The sequence below is a fragment of the Ceratotherium simum genome, chromosome X (genome assembly GCF_057802395.1).
Source record: "Ceratotherium simum simum isolate JZ-2026a chromosome X, ASM5780239v1, whole genome shotgun sequence".
Lineage (NCBI taxonomy): Eukaryota > Metazoa > Chordata > Mammalia > Perissodactyla > Rhinocerotidae > Ceratotherium > Ceratotherium simum.
In genome coordinates this window covers 30790673-30815430 of record NC_141940.1, presented here as the reverse complement: position 1 = coordinate 30815430, position 24758 = coordinate 30790673, and the positions used below count along the sequence as shown (strand labels likewise).

Genomic DNA, 24758 nt, shown 5'->3' with positions numbered 1-24758 from the left:
CCTTAGAGGATAACGTTGCTCCCTTTCCCAAGTGGCACCCAAAACCTGATAGCTTAAGTTCTGCAAAGCTTTTTTTTTTTTTTTGTGAGGAAGATCAGCCCTGAGCTAACATCCATGCTAATCGTCCCCTTTGCTGAGGAAGACCAGCTCTGAGCTAACATCTATTGCCAATCCTCCTCTTTTTTTTCCCCCCAAAGCCCCAGTAGATAGTTGTATGTCATAGTTGCACATCCTTCTAGTTGCTGTATGTGGGATGCGGCCTCAGCATGGCCAGAGAAGAAGTGCGTCGGTGCGCGCCTGGGATCCGAACCCGGGCCGCCAGTAGCAGAGCACGCGCACTTAACCGCTAAGCCATGGGGCCGGCCCTCTGCAAAGCTTTTTATTCCCCAATTTTTTCCTAATTACAACTTTTTCCCTTTTTGCCCTCCCTCAGGACTCTTACTTATCCTTCTTCTGACCAGCAGTCTTATTTTATCAAGGGTTGGACTGCTTGCCCATCCTCCAAACTCCTCCCCACTTTTTTCATGGGATAATTTGTCCTGACGGTAGTGTTCTCTGCTTAGACAGTTTGCATCTTGCTTTCCCTAGGACAACAGTTGGGAATACACAAGCTACAGCTATGAAGGGCAAGGTCAGGAATCCAGGTCACATACCAGAAATATTGAGAGCAGACTCTCCAAGACCACCTTATATAATGCTACATAGGGTGATGTGAGATCCTTCAAACACATGCGTCCCTCTGTTGGGATATGTACACTGGCCACTTCTAGATTCACCAACTTGTTTCATCTGAAAATCTTTCTAGGACTAAGGGGAATCAGAATTTTCCCCAAGCATTTTAAAGACCCTAACAAACCAAAGGGTCCTCATATCATTGGATAGTTTGGTGGGTGTTGATGAGGGAAGCAAACAAGGGATATAGTCTCCTTTAGATAGAGGTATGTCATCAGGCATAAGAATCAAGATAACACACTTAGCAAGAATAGTGGACTCTGAAGCTGAAAATCCATAGTAGTCATTACACCAGATGATGCAGATGACATCAGCTAGCAGCAATTATTTTCTTCTGTCTTGAGAAAGTTAGTTTGTTTATTGGTAGCTTTGTTTGGTAATAATAATTGATCGAACACTTCTTATATGCTAGGTTCTGTTCTAAAGACTTCATTTCATTTAATTCTCATAAGGTAGCTATTATCTCTGTTTTACAGATGACGAAACTTTTTACAGGCCTAGAGAGATAAACAGGTCTAAAATCATACAACTAGTGATAGAACTGGGTCTGACTCCGGAAGCTCTGGTTCTTCCAGTGCCCAGTCCTGTTTCTCCAAGGATACTTCATCCCTGCCAACTGTTTTATATTTCTGCCTCTCTTACAAGTCCTAGGGTAGGCCTCCTCCAACAACCCACTTCCTTTTCCAATTCTCCAGTGAAATTAGGAACTAGAGATGGTTACAAAAGCTCATTCAGTGGTTACCTGAAAAGTATATGCCCTCCTTGTTTAGGTGACAAACCATAAATGTACACAGGATCAAAGTGTTAATGACAATTTTTAGATTGTACTAGGGAAACATTTACTATACTAGCTGTTGAAGATGATGCATAGTCAGGGAATGACATTTGTAAATAACTTGAGCTCACTTTTTGGGAAAAAGACTGGTAGACTGTAGTTGATGGAAATAATTTATAAAATTCTTTTTTTGTAACTGAAAATTGCACTTATGACTTTGATCCTTACAAAAATGTCTATTATTTTTAGGGGTAACCAATCCCTGTAAGGCTGTTATTTATAAAACACTTCTTTTTTTAAAAAAATATTCTATTGAGATCATATTGGTTTATAACATTGTGTACATTTCAGGTGTACATTATTATATTTCAGTTTCTGTATAGACTACATCGTGTTGAACACCAATAGTCTAGTTGCCATCCATCATCATATATATGTGCCCCTTTACCCCTTTTGCTCTCTCCTCACCCTCTTCCCCTCTGGTAACCACCAATCTATTTTCCTTATCTGTGTGTTTATCTTCCACATATGAGTGAAATCATACGGTATTTGTCTTTCCCTGTCTGACTTATTTCTCTTAGCATAATAGCCTCAAGGTCTATCCATGTTGTCGCAAATAGCTGAATTTTGTCTTTCTTTATGGCTGAGTAGTAATCCATTGTGTATATATGCCACATCATCTTTATCCATTCATCCGTTGATGGGCACTTGAGTTGTTTCCAAGTCTTGGCTATTGTGAATAATGCTGCAATGAACGTGGGGGTGCATATATCTTTTTGAGTTAGAAAACACTTCTTTTTCTAATAAATTTACTTCACTGCTTTTTATTCACACAGAATTATTCCCTAATGGATGTTCAGCCTTCAAGAAAATTACTCCCAATATAGATGAAGAAGGAGCAATGAAAGAAGATGCTGGAATGATGGATGTCCATTATAGTGAAGTAAGATTCCAGAGCCTGCATTGCCAGTTATATAAATTTAACTTATTAAAATTTATTTATATTGAAAAATTATTATAGCTAACTTAATTTGGAAGGTAACTAAGAGTTGATGAACTATAAGCATTAAAACTGCGCAAGGCAAAGATGTCCCTGTTTGGAATGTGGAGTCCTGTCTCTGGAACTGTTCCTATTGTCTGGTTTAAGAAATGCAACATTTATCATCCTCAAATCACCATCCCAGTAACCAGATCAGGATCAACATACTTTGGAAAAATCTCCATAAAAAATATAGTTAACAATGTAACAGCTAAGCAGAGTATGCATACAAGTATTTTTAAAATGGAATATTTCTGCTCTAAACTTCATGTGGAGAGCAAACAGCTTCAGTTGTCAGTCAATCACCAGATATGTATTAAGCACTGACTTATGAGAAAGGCTCTGTACTTGGCAATATAGGAGGTATAAAATAATTAGATATGGCTGATCCTTGACCTCTAATGTCTACCTGAAGAGAATACTATATATATCTGAATAATGTAGACAGATGTTCCAAGCAAAGTCAGAGGTGAGAGAGATGTCTTGGAGCTGAGGTAGCACAGAGGAGGTAACGATTAGAGAGGGGTTTGAAGAGTGAGGACACCCTGAAGGCATTCTGCAGAGAACAGCAGGGACAAAAGTGAAGAGGTGAGAAAGTATAAGGCATGTTTGGGGCACAGTGAGTGGCTCCTTTCAGCTAAACAGTGGGTTCACATAGATAAGAGTAGTAGTTGAGGTCAGATTTTGAGAAACTTTGAATGTTTGGGCTTTATTCAGTGGCATGTTAAATTGCAATCAAAGGTTTTTGAGCAGAATAATGACAAGATGAAAGCAAAGAAGATGGAAGGTTAGTTTGGTGGTAATGTGGGAGAGGTATTGGAGGGAGATGGATAGAGGCTGGAGGCAGAGGCTAGAGAGAGGGCTGCCCTAAGAGTCCATACATGAGGCAGTTGGGGCCTAAACCCAGATAGTGACAGATTCAGGAAACACTATGAAGAACAGAGGAGGACTTGATGGCTGTGAGAGGGGAACGGTCAAAGGTAGCTCTGAGATTTCCGGTTTGGATATTACAGAAAAATGACTGATGATTTTACAGGGAGGATGATGGACTCAGTTTTTGATGTGTGTTGAATTTGAAGTAAAAGGTTGTCAAAATGGAAATAACCATCAGGCCATTAGAAATTTGGAACTGAATCTAAGGAGAGAGATCCACATCTGGAAGTCACATCTGTGAGAGATCCAAAGCAGGGTGAGAATGGGAGATGATATAGCAAGTGAACACCAGAGCACCAAAGACTAAACCATAGAGAAGTTCATGATTAAAGAATGAGAAGACAAAAAAAGAAAAAAGAAAAGAAACAAACAACAAAAGCAGAGAGATTTAAGGGTTGTAGTCCCTTAGAAATACATTTTTAAAAATTTTTTGTTTATTGCAATAACATTGGTTTATAACATTGTATAAATTTCAGGTGTACATCATTATACCTCTATTTCTGCATAGATTACATCATGTTCACCACCCAGATACTAATTACAACCCATCACCACACACATGTGCTGAATTATCCCTTTCGCCCTCCTCCCTCCCCCCTGCCCCTCTGGTAACCACCAATCCAATCTCTGTCTCTATGTTTTTGTTTGTTGTTGTTATTATCTACTACTTAATGAAGAAATACATTTTTAAAAAATTGTATTAAGTAACATAAGCAGTCAGGTTAAAGTGACAGAGACACACTGTATGAATTGTTTTTTTAAAATACAAGCACATCTCAAGTTAGCTCTGGTTCATTCAGCTAAGAGGATATGCCTAAAAGCTTTACCTACTGTTTCTATATGAGTCTCTCTCCTCATCAGTAAAATAAAGAAAATAATACTATCCTGGTCACTTCACAATAAATGTGAAGGTCCTTTATAAGTCATTAAGCGCTACATAAATAAGGCCTGCCTTATCACTGACCTACGTGACAGTGAAATTTCCTTTTACCCCCAGAACCTAGAAGAGTAGATATTTAAAACATGTTTGCTGAATTAATTAATCATAACAGAAAATCAGGATACTTGACTATTAATCCCAGTTCATTGTTTTACTATGAAGCCTTGGGTAAGTTAATTCACTTCTTGGGTCTTAGATGATTTTCCAGAGACCTCCAGTTTTTATGGGCTGACAGCGGATTCAGGGGAGTTTGTGGGAGATAAATGGTTCAGCACAACTGAAGTTACATCCTTGCCTTCCAAACAGCAGCTTTAACTCATTCATAGAAATGGCCTTGAGCCTGAGCCTTTTTTATGTTCTCATGGAGAGCGGTAATGTTTCTTATTAGTCAAGAACTATAATTAATTTCCCATGTAAACACATTTGTTGGAACTCTAGTGTTCCACAGTAATAGTTTATACATACTTTTAATTTGATGTATACAGATAGAATCATGATCTACAAAGTGCCATTTTATGTTTCAATTTACGTAATAAGGCTTCTTCGCATGCCCTAGCCAACGGAAAAATAACTGACACGGATTTACAAGTGTTATTGAAATGAAAAATACAAATTGTTGTCCATTTAGTGCCTGTATTTAAATACATGAGTTAAACTAATAATAATGAAATTTAATTTGTATATATATATATATTTGTGTGTGTGTGTGAGGAAGATCAGCCCTGAGCTAAGATCTGCCAATCCTCCTCTTTTTGCTGAGGAATACTAGCCCTGGGCTAACACCCATGCCCATCTTCCTCTACTTATATGGGACGCCGTCACAGCATGGCTTGACAAGCAGTGCGTCGGTGCGCGCCCGGGATCCGAACTGGCAAACCCCGGGCCGCTGCAGTGGAGTGCGTACACTTAACCGCTTGCGCCACCGGGCCAGCCCCCAGTCTGTAGGGTTTTAGTAGATGCCCTTTATCAGATTGAGGAAGGTCTCATCTATTCCTTGTTTCCTAAGAGTTCTTTTCTAATATCATGAAGAGGTGTCAAGTTTTTCAAATGCTTTTTCTTCATCTATTGCTGGAGATATCATTATTCTCTTTATGTGGTATATTACATTGGTTTTTCTCCTAATTATAAACCAATTTTACATTCCTGGGACAAACCTCACTAATTTGTAACAGATTTTTAATTCCCCCAGAGTTCTTCCTTCCCACTCTTGCTGGAAATTTTAATTTGGCTATGAAATGTTAATACACTAATCATTTATTCAAGTAGTAACATTTAGTGCACAACTGCTATGCACTGCCACTATACTAGTGACTGAAGAAACCAATATAAATAAGTTATTGTCTCCCTACTCTTGAAGAGTCACAGCCTATTTAGAAAGTCAGATATGTAGATAATGGGCAAGTATAGTGATAAATATCCACCCAGTGAATTATCAGAGTGGGAAAAAAGGTGTCTAGTGTCTTGCTGCTGTGTGTTGATCAGGAGAAGGATCCTGGAAGAGGTGCTACCTAAGCTGTTTTAAGGAGATTAGCCAAGTGAAAAGGATTAAAGGACAAGAGAGTACAGCATGAACAATGGCACAAAGTTAAGACAACACCCTGGTGCTTCAAGGAAACTACTAATAAATAGTTGTTGGAGCATGAAGCATAAGGCTGGGCGTAATGAATGATGAGATTATAGAAGTATCGGCCACAACATTGCAAGCTTTGTGTGCCAAATGAAAGAGCTTGTCCTTTGTTGTGTGAATGATGGGGAGCCATCTGAGATTTTAAGAAGGGGAGAGGGACATGGTCTGGTTTACTTTTTAATCAGAACCCTTTGGCGTATTTGTGGAGGATAGATTTGAAAGTGCCAAGGCTGGAGGCAGGAAGATCAGTTAGAAAAAAATAATGAGGTCTTGAACCTTAGCAATGCGAGTAGAAATGAAGAGGAAGGGTCAGATTTGAGAAATATTTAGGAATTAAAACTGGCAGAACTTGGTGATGAACTGATTAGAGAAGGAGTAAAGAAAGAGAGTGCATTAGTTTGCTAGGGCTGCCATATCAAAGTACACCAACTGGGTGGCTTGAAACAACAGAAATTTATTGTCTCACAGTTCTAGAATTTAGAAGTCTGAAATCAAGGTGTCCTCAGGACCACGCTTCCTCTGAGACCCTGGGTAGAATCCTTCCTCACCTCTTCCTAGCTTCTGGTGGTAGCTGTCAATCTTTGGCGTTCCTTGGCTTGTGGCTGCATTACTCCAGTCTCTGCCTCTGTAGTCACATGGTGTTCTCCTGTATGTCTCTTGTTTTCTTGTATTATATTAAGGGCCCACCTTACTTCAGTATGACTTCACCTTAACTAATTACATCTGCAATGACCTTAGTTCCAAGTAAGGTCACATTCTGAGGTACTGGGAGTTAGGACTTCAGTTTATCTTTTTTGAGGGACACAATTCAACCCATAGAGTCAAAATTGCTTGTAGTTTTCTAGTTAAGGGTTTATAGGGTGTTGACACTGGCTAGATAGGAAACACAAGTGAAAGAGCTATTTTAAGAAAAAGATGAATTCAAAACTGTCTAAAAAACATACAGGAAGAGCCATTTTAGCAAATCAGTTCTGTAGGTCTGAAGTGCATCTCTTTAAGATAGAAACAAGTTGTTAAAGACTTATAGATAGCATCAGTAATTGGCTTCATCTTTTTATTGTTGAGAACATGAGGTGATAGTTCACAAAATAGTTTGTTTTATAGCAGCTGTTGTTCTGGCAAGGTCTGAGATCTCTATCTTGAGCTCTTATCCTATCATCCTCACTAATTTTAGAACCAACAGTCAGGATAGAAGCATTCTTTACCAAAATCACATTTTAATAAACACTTATATCACTGACACAGCAGCTTGAAAGTTGTCAGATTTTCTTAAGACTCTATTATGTGTAAACATAAAGTCAATATAAAGGAAAAATAATGGACATTTATAGGCTTAGTGGAATTTACCCTATTAGACATTCAGACATCCTCAATTTGAAAGAAACAATATAGCCCCTTTTAAAGATACTCCTCAGTGTGTTACCATTTATAAGTACAGTTAACATCTTCATTATTTGAATAAACAAAATAAATAGATGTAGTTTACTACTGTCAATATTAATTTCATGTTTTTAAGAGTGGTTTCAATTTCAAATATTTCAAGTATTTGATTTAGAAAATACAGTTACACAAGTATACTCCTGTGCATTTCATTAAATTTAATACATTCTGTTTGTTCTTTATTCACTTGAAATGGTTCAAAATTTATTTGCTTAGAACTCTAAAACTATCTCTAATTCCTGATTGCATTTTTCTCTTAATGCAGGAAATTTTGCTGGAGTTACTAGAACAATGTGTGGATGGCTTATGGAAAGCAGAACGTTATGAAGTAATTTCTGAGATTTCCAAGTTGATCATTCCAATTTATGAGAAACGTCGTGAGTTTGAGGTAGGTAATTTAAACGTTTGTATCACTGGCCTATTTGTTGTTGAATTGTGAAGAGTTCTTTATATTTTCTGGATATTAAACCTTTATCAGATCTGTGATTTGATATTTTATGTTACTCTTAGAAAAATGGTAATATAGTATGTTACTATCACGCTACTATGTGCCCTCTAGAAGGTTAATTATATTATGACATTTGTTATTTTATCGTAGAATATAGATACTTAACTTGGCGTATCATTTTGACACATTTGTCTAGTATGAAAGTTAAGATCTTTAAAATGCTGTGAAATCCTAAAATTAGAATCCTACCTTATATTCATAAAAATTTTCCAAATGAAGTTAAGGGTAAAACATCCAAAATGTAAATTGAAATTTAGATTATACTAGTGGTTCTCAAAACACTTTTATCAAGCACTCTCCCCTCTTCCCCTCAGGGCATAAAAAACCAGTGTTGTCTTCACTAAAAAAACTATTGAATTTCCATGTTGCCCTGGGAAGAGGCATAGGCATGATTCTATTCTTTGCAAGTCGACAGGGAGACTAAAGGTGCTGGCAGATGACAATAGGGGAGATAATAAGATACTAGTAATAGCCCTATTATGAGAAGTTTTTCTAATTTAGTCTGCCAGATAAAACTGTTGATAAAGGGTAGTTAATAAAGAATAGTAGTATAATGAACAACTGTTGCCATCAGCACTGAACAGGGAATTTTTATATTGAAGCCTCTGAGTCCGTATCATAATTTCTACCTCTACTGTGCTGGGAAAGGGCAATTTAGGATTCAAGCCACTTGTTTTGAAAAGCAAAGCAATTTATCCTTATATATAGCAGGTAGTTTTACTGTTGAAGAAGTTTCCAAGAGTGAAAACATATACATTTAATATCATCTGGGTAGTGTTCCTCTGCTCCAAATTGACTCTGATCAAACTCACTTTTTCTTCCCAGGTTCTGGGTCTTTCTCTCTTTGCCATACTTTTGGTGTATATGGGGCATGCCTGAAAAATCATAGTGGAGTTCAAGTGATTATATTAATAAGCAAGAGTTAAATAATTAAATCTAGGTCATATAGATGGCAAAGAATAGCCTCTGAGACAAGACAAGAATTGGCATTACCTCTTCTATCTAAGCATTACATCCTAAGAACATTTGTAAAAGTTTCAAAATACCCACTTTATTACTCTCAAGTTGAAGATCAGGCGATTAGAAACCCAGGGAGCATTTTACTACTCTAAGGAAGTGATATTTTCTATAGGGGAACTACTCCTATTTCCTTGTATAGGGGTGTAAGAGTCTGTATAGATCCCCTAGCATTCTGCATGGGATGAAGTAATTGCTTCTAGGACGCTGATGTATAATTTTTCAGTGTATCGTTATGAGATGGACTGAAAAGTGTCAGAGATAGCAGCCATAAAGGTAAGGAAAATTTCCCTCAAGTTAAGCTCAACTGCAGGAAATAATATGAAAGAATTTTAGAGAGAGAACGTCTGCTTCTGTGTTTCCCTTTTTTATTGAAGTGAAATTCGATCCAATTAACATGCAATTAACCATTTCCAAGTGTACCATTCAGTGGCATTTAGTGCATTCCTGATATTGTGCACCTACCACCTCTCTTTAGTTTCAAAATGTTTTCATCACCCCATAAAAACATGCCATATCCATTAAGTAATCACTTTCTACCCCATCGCCCATCCCTTGGTAACCACTAAACTGCTTTCTGTCTCTATGGGTTTGGCTATTTTGGATGTGTCATAAAAAAGGATGAATAGAAGATGTGACCTTTTGGGTCTGGCTTCTTTCACTTAGCATAACATTTAGAGGTCTATCCGAGTTGTAGCATGTCTCAGAACTTCATTCCTTTTTATGGCTGAATGGTATTCCATTGTATGGCTATGCCACAATTTGTTTATCCATTGCCAGACACTTGGCTTGTTTCCACCTTTTGGCTATTATGAATAGTGCTATTGTAAATATTCATGTATAAGTTTCTATATGAGCATGTTTTCCTTTATCTTGGGTATATACCTAGGAGTGGAAGTGCTGGGTCATATGGTGATTCTATGTATAACTTTTGAGTAACCACCAAACTATTTTCCCTTTTCAATTCCCACCAGCAATGTACACATTCCACATTCTGACCAACACTTGCGGGTTTTGGTTTTTTGTTAAAAACCATCCTAGTGGATGTGAAGTAGTATTACATCGTCATTTTGCTTTGTATCTCCTTAATGACCAATGATTTTGAATATCTTTTCATGTGCTTGTTGGCCATTTGTATTTCTTCTTTGGAGAAATGTCTATTCAAGTCCTTTGCTCATTTTTAAATTAGATTGTCTGTCTTTTTGTCGTTGAATTGTGAGAGTTCCTTATATTTTCTGGATACAAAAACTTTATCAGATCTGTGACTCACAAATATTTTCTCCTGTTCTCTAAGTTATCTTTTCACATTCTTGATAATATTATTTGCAAAAGGAAGTTGTGCTTCCTTTTTCTGGGTGTGCAGAAGAATATATTCTTTGAAAACATTTGTGAACTTGTATAAGAGCAGTCCTCACTGAGGCTTACGCTGTTATTTTTGTATCTGCATTTTATTTTCATCTCCAAAAGCTTTAACATGAATTGTTTATCCTCATCTCTCCATGTAAGGGCTCAAGCAAAACGTTTTGCTTCTCTTTCAGTTAAAATAATTTAGCTTCTCTTTCAGTTAAAATAATTTAGACACATAGAAAATAGTAGTCAATAACACAATATATTTCAAGTATACACTACTATTGACATATGAATGAAATGAATCATGATATTTAGGAATACTGTGTTATTTGACCATTTTAAGTTCTACCCTTAGACCTAAAGTTGTTGAGGAGTTTTGTCTAGTTGTGACAATGGGGGAGGGGGCTGTGAATGACCCAACCAAAACCATTTTGAAAAGGAAATAATGTTGCTTTTTTCCCCTGTGCATTTACCTTAGACATTTAGTAATTAACCAAAAGACAAAGCTGATTTGTATATTCTCATTTTTCAGAAACTTACTGAAGTTTATAGAACTCTTCATGGAGCTTACACAAAAATTCTGGAGGTTATGCACACAAAAAAAAGACTTTTGGGCACTTTCTTCAGAGTTGCCTTTTATGGCCAAGTAAGTATATATTAGTTCATAAAGTTGTTTTTCTTTTTAAACATTCACCTTTGAATCATTAGATTACTATAGCAGCAGTTCTCGCTTCTAGGATTCTCTCTAGATAGAGTGCCCATCGCAACAGTGGGAAGCCTCTTTTCTAAGTGTCAAGTTCACTTTGGTTCCCATATCTCAATCCATTAGGTCAGAGTACAACATAGAAGATTTGAATTTTTCCCTCAGTTTCATTTTCTGTTACACTTCTTAAAGTAGATATTTAATATCTAGTACTGAAAGCTTTCAAATAAAAACCAGGTAAGTATACCGGGAATGAGAAAAATCAAGTGTGGAAATCTTCAGGCCAATATTATGTTCATACGACTGTGAGTTTGAAAATTCTCACTTATTTGAAGTTAAAAGGGTGAATATATGCATGTGGCTTTTACTACTATTATTTAAAATGTATTTCAAATACATTATTGCTGGTTATTTAGTAGATTAAATGCTGTGTTTGCTGATACTATTTATAAATTATTATATGTTTAACTTTATAATAGTCTTTTTTTGAAGAAGAGGATGGAAAGGAGTACATCTATAAAGAACCAAAGCTCACTGGCCTCTCGGAGATTTCCCTGAGACTCGTTAAACTTTACGGTGAAAAATTTGGTACAGAGAATGTGAAAATAATTCAGGATTCAGACAAGGTAACATATACCCTGCATTTCGAAATCATTATTTGTTAGTTCCAAGCATGGTACATTGTTCCTGACTTTTTCCTTTTGTAGCTAGTGAAGGAGAAGCATGGAAATAGAGCCTTTCCAGATAGTGAGAGAAAGGACAGGGGCTTCAGAGTCAGAGAGCAGGATTCAAATCTCCATTCTCTGCCACTTACTAGCTGTGTGACCATGGGAAAGTTACTTAACCTCTCTGTGCCTCATTTTTCTCATTAGTAAAATGGAGCTAATAATAGTGCCTTCCTCATGGAGTCGTATGGATTAAATGAGTTAATATATGGACAGTGATTAGAGTTTCTGGTACATAAAAAGCATTCACTACTAATAATAAAAGCCAGCATGCTCAATAAAGGTTAGCTATTACTGTGAATGCTGTTGTGCATTGTGATTCTCAATTTCATACTTGATGATTGTCATCATCTTGGGGCACACATTTTATTCTAGGATATCCTTATTCAGTAGTTACATTTGCAATGAGGTAGGATTAGGAGAGAGGCCTTGAACCTTGCTCTAAAGATTATACATCCCACCAGGCCCCGCCAAGGCAGGATGAGAAAGGTTCCAGCAAGACAGGCCCTTTCCTAGGAAATGCGTAGTTCCCTATAGGCAGAACTTCGGGAAAGAACAGTAGGAATGCCTGACGGTCCTTAGTTGCCACGGGTATGCGGAGGATGAGAGCTCATTTTTAAGGTAGGAAGGACCTATACAGTTCAGGACCTGTAGGCCACAGCAATATTTACTGAGCAGCTATGATGTGCCTGGTGCTATGCAAAGCACTTAACAGCTAGTAGGCAGCATTGCCATAGTGAAAAGCCCATGGCAATAGTAAAGACACATCATTGTCTACCATGAAAATGATCTTTTCACTTCATAGACTTACCTATATCTCTGGGAGATGGTTTTATCTCAGACATGTGCCTTACATGGACTTACAACTAGAATATACAGCTATGTACTGGGGCTTTGGGGAGAAAATAAAAAGAGCTCAGTGCAAATCTTTCCCAGCAGAAAAAAAAAATAGCTTTGCTGGTAGGTTCAAAAGTCATTAATATTTGTCGAAACCTTTCTACTTCTTTCCTTATCAGTTTCACTATTTTGTATTGTTTTACTGATTTAAGAGAACAGAATATGTTATCTCCTTGCAGCCAGATAGGCTTGCTGCCACAAGCCTGCTGATACCATAAATGGAAAGTTACTGGAAAACCAGGCTTGCCAAACAACATGCTATTTTCTACTTTATTCTGCCTCAGAAAACCCGGCCAACAAGTGCTAGTGACAAACCACCATCAGGCGGCTGGACTCCTGACATTTGTATGCACAATATTTTAGTCATTCGTCATAGGCAACAGACATAATAAACAGCTGCTACTTTGAAAATCCTTCTTTCTTTCTTCATGTGTGAAAGTAAAAATTAAAAACACTCTTTTACCTTGCCAAAAAACAAAATCTGCTTAAGGACACAGAAAATATGAAGAGAAGGTTGGCAATATTTTCCAATATTTTAAACATTTGCGTCCTTGGACTGAAAATTTCACATTTAAGATTTTATCTCGTAGATAAATACACACATCAAGATGTATGTATGAAGGTGTTCATTGCTGCAAAGTTGATATAGCAAAAACCTGGAAGCAATCTAAATGTCCATATGGCTAAAGAAATGGTATTTACCCATATAATAGATATAGTAACCTAGGTGTTAAAAAATTTTAGATTTGTAAGTGTTGATATGAACCTATCAAGATATACTATGGGGGGGGAAAGGTGAGGTGCAAGACATTATGGATAGGATGATCACTTTTGTATAAAAACTGATATTCACATATATTCGCTTGTAAATGCTTAGGAAATTTCTGGAATGATACATACAAATTGTTAACCATGGTTATCCCTGAGGAGAGGGACTAGAGTCTTACATGAGAAGAAAGAAATTTTTTATTTTTCATATAAACCCTCGTGTACTGTTTAAATGTTTTACTATATACATATTTTACTTTTATAAAGTTAAAATCAGGCTTGACCTCTTTTTTGTTTTCCTTCTGTGGTTTGTCTTAGGCAGATAATTACCTCTCTGGAGAAATCAAACTTGTTAATGGTGGAGAAAAGAAGGTTAGGGTTTCTGGAGATAGGCTTTTCGATTTTTATGTAAGGACAAGTAGAATGGGTTCAGAGAAGTTAAAAGATGCTAAGAAACTTTCTGTCCCCTGTCTGTCCTCCTATATATGTGGAGAGGAAAAGGATACAGGGACTGTTTCTTGGGAAGTTTTTGTTTTCATTTTTTTTGTTTCATTTTTTGTTTCCTACACTAAACACAAAAAGGCCTGACTATCATAAATTGCAAGGATATTGACGAAGTGACCAACACCCGAGGCACAAGTTTAGTTAGGAGAACACTGAAAGAAGAGGGTCCTGGGCATCATCTGGAGTTAATGGAGAGCCTACTAGGGGAAGAGTATTAGGCCCCACAGATTGAAACTCCAACAGGGACACTTCTGGGATTTATCTTCAGCAGCATAGCTTCTTAACATGGAATTTAGACTCTTCATGAAGTAGTCCATAACTACTATAATTTTATGTCTCTGGAATAGAACCATTCTCCTTTCCTGTGGTCCCCTTCCTCCATAGAGTAGGATTAATGCAGTCAAGAGTACCCACTCTTACACTGTGAATGTCAAACACTGCTTGTGGGTGTACACATTGGTAAGCTTTTCTATAGGGTAATTGGATAATATGTATCAAAATCCTTAAAACCATATAAATCTTTTAACTAAGCAACTTCTCCTCTGGGAATTTATCCTAAGGAATAAATCAGAAAAAAATACATACAGTTTTAAATACAAGGATGTTCATCAGAGCATTATTTGCAGTAGCAAAATGTTGGAAAACAACCTAAGAGTCTATTAATGAGGGACTGATCCAAGAAACCATGTTTATCCATACAGCCATTAAAAATCATGTTAATAACTACAATATGTTTTTTATTGTGATAAAACACAATAACATAAAATTTACTATGTTAAACATTTTTATGTGTGCAATTAGTGGTGCTTCCAGTACCATGTTGGATAGAAGTGGCGAAAGCAGGCTTCCTTGCCTAGTTCCTGATCTTAGGGAAAAGCTTTCACCATTAAGTATGATGTTTGCTGTGGGTTTTTCATAGTGGCCCTTGATCAAGTTGTGTAAATTTCCTTTTATTCCTAGTTTGTTGAGTGTTTTTATTATGAAAGGGTGTTGAGTTTTGTCAAATACTTTTTTTTTTGCATCAATTGAGATGACCATGTGGTTTTTTCCCTTCATTCTGTTAATGTGTGGTGTATTACATTGATCGATTTTCATATATTGAACCATCCTTACATTCTAGGAATAAATCCCACTTGGTCCTGGTGTATAATCCTTTTAATGTGCTGCTGAATTTGGTTTGCTAGTATTCTGTTGAGAGTTTTTGCATCCGTATTCATAAGGGATATTGGTCTGTAGTTTTCTTTTACTGGCTTTCTCTGTCTTTGGTGTCAGAATAATGCTAACCTCATAGAATAAGTTAGAGAGTGTTCCCTCCTCTTCAGTTTTTTGGGAAAGTTTGAGAAGGATTGGTGTCAAGTTCTCTTTTAAATCTCCTTACTAGTTCTACTAGATCTAATAGATCTAAAGATCTATTCAGATTTTTCTATTTCTTCATGGTTTGGTCTTGGTAGGTTTTATGTTTCTAGGAATTTGTCCATTTCATCTAGGTTATCTAATTTGTTGGCATACACTTGCTCATAGTACTCTTATAATCCTTTTATTTCTGTAGAATTTTGGTAGTAATGTCCTCATTTTCTTTTCTGATTTTAGTAATTTGAGTGTTCTATATTTTTATTTATTAGTCCATCTAGTTAAAGGTTTGTCAATTTTGTTGATCTTTTCAAAGAGTCAACTTTTGGTTTAATTGATTTTTATCTATTATTTTTCTATTCTCTGTTTCATTTATCTCTGCTCTAATCTTTATTTCCTTCCTTCTGCTGGCTTTGAGTTTAGTTTGTTCTTCTTTTTCTAGTTCCTTAAGTTGTAAAATTAGGTTGTTGATTTGAGACCTTTCCTGTTTTTTTAATGTTAAGTGTTTATAGCTATAAATTTCCCCTTAACACTGCTTTTGCTGTGTCCCATGAGTTTTGGTATATTGTGATGTCATTTTCATTCATCTCTAAATATTTTCTAATTTCCCTTGTGATTTCTTCTTTGATCCATTGATTTTTTAAAAGGAAAAATTTCCACAAATTTGTGAATTTTCTCATTTAACTTCTATTACTGATTTCTAACTTCATCCCATTGTGGTCAGAGAAGATACTTTGTATGTTATCTATCTTTTTAAATCAATTGAGACTTAATTTGTGGCCTAACATATAGTCTATCCTGGAAAATGTCCCATGTGCACTTGAGAAGAGTGTGTGTTCTGTTGTTGTTGGGTAGAATGTCCTGTATATGTCTATTAGATCTAGTTGGTTTATTATGTTATTCAGTCTTCTATTTCCTTACTTACCTTCTGTATTCTATCCAGTATTGAGAGTGGGGTATTGAAGTCTCCAACTATTATTGTAGAACTGTTCATTTCTCCCTTCAGTTTTGTCAATATTTGCTTCATATATTTTGATGGTCTGTTATTAGTGTGTAGATGTTTATAATTGTTGTATCTTCTTGCTGTATTGAACCTTTTATCAATATATAATGTCTTTATTTTTCTCTTGTAACCTTTGTAAATTTAAAGTCTGTTTTGTCTGATATTAGTATATCCACCCCTGCTTTCTTTTGGTTACTATTTGCGTGGGATATCTTTTTCCATTCTTTCACTTTCAGCCTGTGCATCTCTTTGGATTTAAATGAGTCTCTTGTGGGCAGCGTGAAGTTGGGTCATGTTTTTTTATCCAATCTGCCCATCTCTGTCTTTTAATTACAGAGTTAAATCCATTTACATTTAAAGTAATTACCGATAAGGAGGGACTTACTTCTGTCATTCTGCTATTTGTTTTCAATGTGTCTTAAAGTATTTTTGTCTCTCATTTCCTGCATTATTGTCGTCTTTTGTGTTTAGTTGATTTTTTTGTGGTGAAATGGTTAAATTTGTTTCCCATTTCCTTTTGTGTATATTCTTTAGCTGTCTTAATTATTTGTGCTTATGGGGATTACATTTGATATCCTAAAGTTATAACACTCTGATTTGAATATATACCAGTTTAACTTCAATAATATACCAAAATTCTGCTCCTTTAAAAGCTCCATCCCTACTCCTTGCAGTTGTTGATGTCACAGAAAATTACATCTTTATACATTGTGTGTCCAAAAACATAAGCTAATAATTTTTAATGCATTAGTCTCTTAAATTATGTAGAAAAAAAATGTAGACTTATAAACCAAAGTTACAATAATACTAGCTTTTAGACTAATAATTTTCTAATGTATTAGTCTCTTAAATCTTGTAGAAAACAAAAAAAGTGGAGTTACACACCATTTACAGTAATACTAGCTTTTATAATTTCCCATGAATTTACCTTTACTCAGATCTTTATTTCTTCATATGGCTTCCAGTTACTGTCTGGTGTCCTTTCATTTCACCCTGCAGGACTCCCTTGAGCATTTCACGTAGGGCAGGTCTAGTGGTAACAAACTTCCTCAGCTTTTCTTTATCTGGGAATGTCTTAATTTCTCCCTCACTTTTAAGGATGGTTTTGCCAGGTATAGGACTCTTGGTTGACAGATTATTTTCTTTAGCACTTTGAATGTATCAGCCCACTCCTTTTTGGCTTCCAAAGTTTCTGATGAGAAACCTGATCATCTTATTGAGGATTCCTTGTATATGACGAGGTACTTCTCTCTTGCTTCTTTCAAAACCCTGTCTTTGGCTTTTGACAGTTTGATTTCAATGTGTCTCAGTGTGAGTCTCTTTGAGTTACCCTACTTGGAGTTTGTTGAGCTTCCTAGATGTTTATATTCATATATCTAATCAAATTTGGGAACTTCTCACTCATTATTTCTTCAAATATTCTCTCTGCCCCTTTCTCTCTCTTTTCTCCTTCAGGGACTCCCACAATGTATATGTTGATCTGCTGGATGATGTTCCACAGGTCTCTGAGGCTCTGTCACTCTTCAGTCTTTTTTCTTTCTGTTCCTCTGAGTCGATAATTTCCATTGTCCCATCTTCAAGTTTGCTGGCTATTACTTCTGCCTGCTCAAATCTGCGTTTGAATCCCTCTAGTGGATTTTCATTTCAGTTGTATTTTTCAGCTCCAGAATTTTTTTTGGGGGGGGACTCTTTTTAGATTTTCTATCTCTTTACTGCAATTGACTTTTTTTTTTGGTTAGGAAGATTAGCCCTGAGCTAACATCTGGTGCCAATCCTCCTCTTTTTGCTGAGGAAGATTGGCCCTGGGCTAACATCTGTGCCCATCTTCCTCTACTTTATATGTAGGACGCCTGCCACAGCATGGCTTGATAAGCAGTGCGTAGGTCCGCACCCGGGATCTGAACCTGCAAACCTGGGCTGCTAAAGTGGAGCACACGAACTTAACTACTACGCCACTGGGCTGGCCCCTGCAATTGACATTTTGTTCATACATTGTTTTCTTGACTTTCTCCATCTCTTCGTTTAGTTCTTTGACCATCAAGACAGTTGTCTTAAAGTCTGTTTCTAGTAGATTTGCTGTCAAGTCTTTTTCACGGACAGTTTCTGTTGGTTTATTTTTCTCCTTTGAATAGGGCATACTCTCCTGTTTCTTTATATGCCTTGTGATTTTTTTGTTCTTGTTGAAAACTGGACATTTGAATCTAATAATGTGATCACTCTGGAAATCAGATTCTCCTTTCCCTTCCCTTCTCTTCCTCTTCTTTCCCAGGATTTGCTGTTTTTTTTTTGTTTGTTTGTTTTGAATTGTTGTAGGCTGTCTCTGTGCCAAGGATCAGCATGAGGTGTAAACTTAGGGTCTTCTCAGGCCTTTTCTGAGCCTGTGCCTTCCCCTGGGCATGCAGTGATTTTCCAGTTTTCCTCATACATGCAGTGGCTTTTGAATGTCCTGGTCTTCAATGTCTGGCTCCCAAGAGGGGAAAAAGAGGAAAATGAAAGGGGAACAAAAAAGGTACCAGTCCTTTAAATCTCCTGGAAGTCACTTCAGCCAGAGGGGGAGGGGCTTACAACAACAATGGCCACAGCCTTTGACTGGACCTCTGTGATCAGAAGCAGCAATCTGAGCACTGATCCCCAATATTTGGAAGATAGGATCCTTGTTGCCCATCCTGGCTCCCACAAACTGTTCCAGGAACATGTGCACAATTGTCTGCCATGGGGCTGAGGGGTGGGGGTGTGGGTAGTTGCCATTGTCCCAAGAGCTGAAATTGACCAAAATCAAAATTAACTGCAATTTTCTGTCCATTCCTTACCCTGGAAGTTGCAAGCCTTCAATAGACTCTACAGTTCCAAAATAGTTACATCAGACAGATTCTGCAGTGTAACTAACTGTTGTATGGGTAGGAAGATAGATTTCTGGTGCTCTGCCATCTTCTCAGAATCCTCTCTATAATATATTTTTATTGAGGTGGAATTCAAACGTACAATTAACCATTTTAAGATGTTTTTAAGGAATCAGATTATAAAACAGTGTTCACTTTGGTCTCAGTTTTGTAAATATATGTGCGTACAAAAAAGATTGGAAGTGAATATAGGAAAATGTGAATAATGGTCATTGCGGAGTGGTAGGATTAGTTTTTAATTTCTTCCTACATTTCTGTAATCTCCAAATAGGTTTCTGTAGCTTCTTTATAATCAGAAGGAAATGATCTTTAAAAAAAGAACAAAGACCTCCTCCAGGTGTATATTCGGTTGGGAACACAATCATAATGGCAGTGTTCCTCAGTTGATCTCATAGGAGGTAGTAACTTACCTGTACCCCCTTTCTCCTTCCATTGACTTAAAAACAAAACTTTCTTACTTTATAGGTAAATGCCAAAGAGCTTGATCCAAAATATGCTCATATCCAAGTCACTTATGTGAAGCCCTACTTTGATGACAAAGAACTCACAGAGAGAAAGACCGAGTTTGAAAGAAACCATAATATCAGCAGATTTGTTTTTGAGGCTCCTTATACATTATCAGGCAAAAAGCAAGGTTGTATAGAAGAACAGTGCAAACGCCGTACAATCTTGACTAGTAAGTAGGACTTTGCATGATAACTTCTTGTTTGACTTGATCCTTTTTAGTGTACACAAGTAGCAGCTGGCCAGCAGGAAAAGGTAACTGAAATTTTAATCATTCGTTGTTCTGCTGTTCAGTCACTAGCTTGCACAAACATGGCTGTGTTATAAACCATAGCTTTCCCATGTGTAATTCATGATTGCTCGGAGGTGTCTCATAAAGAGAATTTCTCCCTCAATCCTGAAGTAGTAAGGTACTATATGGTACCCTAAAGTATTTTCTAGAGAAAGGATGGGGAGAATTAAGCCTAATGGATTTTTTCTTTAATTTGGCTGTTGGAACAAATGATTTTTTAAGATAGTAAATCCATCTTAACATTTTAATAGCTTCAAACTCGTTTCCATATGTGAAGAAGAGGATCCCTATAAACTATGAACAGCAGATTAATTTAAAGCCAATTGATGTTGCTACTGATGAAATAAAAGATAAAACTGCAGAGCTGCAAAAGCTTTGTTCTTCTGCTGATGTGGACATGATTCAGCTCCAACTTAAATTGCAGGGCTGTGTTTCAGTGCAGGTATGTTGATTGCCAAACATATATTAAATGTTTCTTAATGTTCCTCTTACTTTCCTAAGGGCACAGAGCAAGCATTAGTTGTAATTGTGTTATACTCTTATTGCATGTAAAAACCTGTGCATTACTTTTTATTAATGCAATAAAGAAATAATGTTCAATTTCTACAAATTTTGTGTTATGTCAGAGGACTTTAACATAAAACCCTCTGACTGTAGCCAATCCCTATATTTACATATCAGAAATCATTGGTTTATTAGAATATCATCTTTGCAGATTATTTGCTTTAGTTAATCATTTTTTCAGATAAACTTATAGTAAGAATAGTAGATATGTTTCTCAGATAGGGATTTTTAATGTATTTGGGTTTTATTTAAAAAGAGAAATGCAAAAATTACTTTCTGATTACATTCTGACAACTCTCTCCTTTTTCACCTTTTGTAATTTAGGTAAATGCTGGTCCATTAGCATATGCAAGGGCTTTCTTAAATGACAGTCAAGCCAGCAAGTATCCACCTAAGAAAGTAAATGAATTGAAAGACATGTTTAGGTAAGTGCTTTGTAGTTTTCAGATTGGACCTCTATTCTTTTACTCCATTTTCTTCGTAAAAGATACCGAAATATTCACCAAATAGTATCCCTCCAAAAAAGGACCTTCTCTGTTCTCTTTTACAATATTTAAGTGACCTCCTAATGGTACTTTAAGTAGTGAGGAAAAAGCGTGATCTCTTTCTTGCTGCAGGACACTAATGGTGTTCTAGTGACCAGAGAGATTAAATACGCCAATTTACTTTATTGCTTCGGATATTGTGACACAAACACAAGCCTACATTCATTACATGATTTCCTCCTTTCCCTGATTGACCTTGTGTTATAGCATTTCACACCATTTAGGGTAGGAATAAAAGTGGAGTGGGAGGGTTAGATAGGCTTGCTCCTGTCACGTGTCCCTAACTTCCATTTGGATTCTGCCAGTCTAGAGCATGCAATGTCTTGTGTTGAGTGAGCATCCCTGTAAGCTAAGGCATGTCTGAATGGTCTTGCATTAGAAAAAAAATCTGTTTCATATATAATAAGAGTTTACATCGAGAATAAGAGAGACAGTTGAGTAAAATAGACTAAGGAGAAAGATGATAACTTATCCACTCATTTGCTCCCGACTTATTTCATTTATTTTTCCTGTCTGTGTGTGATCAGCTGTTCTAGGTTGCAGAGTAGCCAGTAGTCATTCATTCACCAATATTTATTAATGCTTGCCATATATCAAAATATTCTACTAGTTGCTATGACAGGGATACAAAACAAATGGGCAATGAGGTACTTTGTTCCCTAAGACCTATATTCTAATTATGGACATTAAGCATAAGCACATGAAATGATTGAAAAATACTTCTACAAGTCATCAACTCTGTCCCCACTCTTACCAGCCCAGGGCAGATACTTCATACCTATAGCACCCAGCTCTGTACTGGGTACATAATGAGCCCCGAATAAATTACTTTGGAATGAATGACTCATTATCTACAGATGCAAATTAACATTAGCATGACGTTAGCTGATACAATATCAAGTAAATGACTGAGCAGGTAGGCTTCTGAGAGGATATACGTTTTCAGCTGGGTTTTGAAGGAGGTAAGAAACCAGAGGGAAAAGAAAGGAAAAGGTATATCAGACTTAGGAAGTGGCATTAGCAAAGGCACAGTGAGAAAATGTAGGATTCTAATCTTCCTTCTAGGCAAGCCATGGTTAAAGTAAATATCAAATTGATTGTCAATGAGACTTTCTAGGAATAAATAACAGAACTTTTATCTTTGATCTTCATCCACAGGAAGTTCATACAAGCCTGCAGCATTGCACTTGAACTAAATGAGCGGCTAATTAAAGAGGATCAAATTGAATACCATGAAGGGCTAAAGTCAAATTTCAGAGACATGGTGAAAGAATTGTCTGACATTATCCATGAGCAGGCAAGTATTGGGGGACTGAAAATGAAAACATGATCTGGGGTCTCTGAAGTGTTCCTTAGCAAAATCTATTAGTTCGAAATGCATAACCTTGAAATTACTCAGTCTGTATTTTAAAATTTGCTCATATTATCTTTAATCACTTAAATGACATAACACAAATTGAATTTAAAGCAATTATCTGGAGCAATTGCTAAAGCAATTGTCAGTAATAAGCCATTTTGTTCTTTGTGCCACAATGCCATTAGAAGTGCCTAGCTGAGCAAGTCTGAATTGATACTGTGAGCATGGATAAGAGTCTCTGAAGAAGGGTCCTAAAGAAGTGAAATGATTGGCTCAGTAGCCAAGTCCCTAAATGAATATTCCTATCTTGGCTGTAAGAAACTAGATACTGTCATTTAGGTGAGATCCTGAGTGATTTCCAAAATTTGGAAATTGTCTTAATACACATACAGCCTGCAAAACTCTCTATTTTCATAAAACTTCTTAGCATTTTAATCTATGACTGAGTGTTAATGACAATTACAGCTAACTTAGTAAAACACAACCTGAAAAATATAGAAGCGAAGACCTGTTCACCACTTAGAGCCAAATTATGTCATAATTAAGTAGTTATGACTTTTCATATACCTATTTACCTTAAAACCAGAGTACTCCTGGATTATCCTGGTAAACTTCATTCCTATATTGGAGTCTTGAAATTTGTGTTTACAACCACTCTATATATGGATTGTCACTTAAGTATTTTAACATCTTCAACATGTTTGTAAAAGTCACAGTATGATAGTCTGGTCCCTCAATGACTGAGCCTATTAAGCCTATCATAAAGTCTCCTTCATTTCTTTAGTCATGAAAACACCCAATAAGATAAATATTTGCTTTGGAAACTCTTCAAACTCTCAATTTTTAAGAAATTAAGACTCCTTAAAGGAAACAAGAGTGAACTACAACCCTTTAGAGAACATATTCTTAGAGCTGGTTCCAGAAAGGACAACTTCATCTGTCCTGGTATCTGTTTTTCAGTGATTGCTTGAAGGCACTCCCCTCTGTGAGATTGTAACCCAAAGGGTGTACTTACAAATATGCCAGCGAGAGTTAGTGTCTAAAGAACTGCGGTGTAATGATGGGGAAAAGAAAAGAAGAGATATTTCTAGGAAAACAAGAGCTAGTTGACTTTGAATCAAGCTCTACCTCTCCGAGCTTATTTTGTATGCTTTCTATTAGAAAGGGCTGTGGGAAATATAGTTACAATTAGCCCAAGGTTTCATTGAGTGACTAGGAGTCTAATTTTCCAACCATTGTCATCTTCTCAGTATGGAGAAGCCAGTCAGCCAGACTTCCATTATCCCATCTGTTCAATGAGACCGGTTATCCCAGTCTCCTGCTCACCCATTCTCCATGTCTGGGAATTTTGTTGGCTTGAGGAGTCTGGAATCAGTGTCCGGTTTCTTCTTTTTGCCATCTTTACTTCTATTTAGCCCACTTAGGAGTGAGTGCGAACTCTTCCAAGGCATCCCTTTGCTGCTCAGTTTTCAGAGGCCCTTTTTGTCTCCTTCCCAAAGCAGCCAGGTGATCAGGACCAGGAAGATAGGGAACCATTCCACTTCCTTTATTGTCTGTATCTCAAGCTCAACCCAAGAGTACGGTGTGGGTACACCTTTCTTCACCATCACTCTTCTGAGGTATACTTTTGTCAAATAGACTACTTAATTTGTTCCTAGAAACTGTTTAGTTTATGAGTTTCTATTCTTCATAATCCGTAGAAAAGATAGCAAAAACTCCTCCTTCACAAAAGATATAAAACATTTACACGTGTCATATTAAGCCAATGTGTACTATATTACAGTTATTTAATTTGCATGCAACTGCATGACCTAGCCTTGCACTCTAAATTATTCAAATTGAAAGCAAATTATTCAGTTTACTACTATTACTATGATAAAGATATTTAGAACAGTCATTTTATAAAGTTCTTCTTTCGCTGAACCTTGGGTTTTACAAATGTGCTGTTGTATTTCTCACCTGTCTCTTTCATTTAATTCCCATAAACCATGGCTATTTTATTTAGTTGTAGAGACTAATATTTTAGACCCTTGATATTAAGATTGATAGCTAACCAAGAAAAATCTTAGTTTCTGTTGGCTTATATTTATGCAAGCTGTCCTGTCACAATGCATCATATTCAGACGTGCCTTACTTTTGGGATGTCATGTCACTTACGTGAATTTTTGTATCAGTATTTCCTATTAGATTCTCATATAAAAGAGAGCTTTTTTTTTAGTCATACACTGAGACACATTATTTCCCAAAGGAAAATATAATAATACAAAATAAGAAAGTGTAGCTGT

At 36.5% G+C, this 24758-nt stretch overlaps 1 protein-coding gene across 2 annotated transcripts in view; it reads left to right on the top strand.

Annotated features, from left to right (window-relative positions):
- Window positions 1-24758, top strand: part of DOCK11 (dedicator of cytokinesis 11) — a 170909-nt gene that overhangs the window by 144466 nt on the left and 1685 nt on the right. For both annotated transcript variants that reach the window (XM_004442252.3, XM_087427695.1), the window contains 8 exons: window positions 2344-2450; window positions 7752-7874; window positions 10894-11007; window positions 11544-11690; window positions 19677-19887; window positions 20259-20449; window positions 20896-20996; window positions 22275-22413. In XM_004442252.3, coding sequence (XP_004442309.1) covers window positions 2344-2450; window positions 7752-7874; window positions 10894-11007; window positions 11544-11690; window positions 19677-19887; window positions 20259-20449; window positions 20896-20996; window positions 22275-22413 — 1133 coding nt within the window. The remainder of the gene's footprint in view (window positions 1-2343; window positions 2451-7751; window positions 7875-10893; window positions 11008-11543; window positions 11691-19676; window positions 19888-20258; window positions 20450-20895; window positions 20997-22274; window positions 22414-24758) is intronic.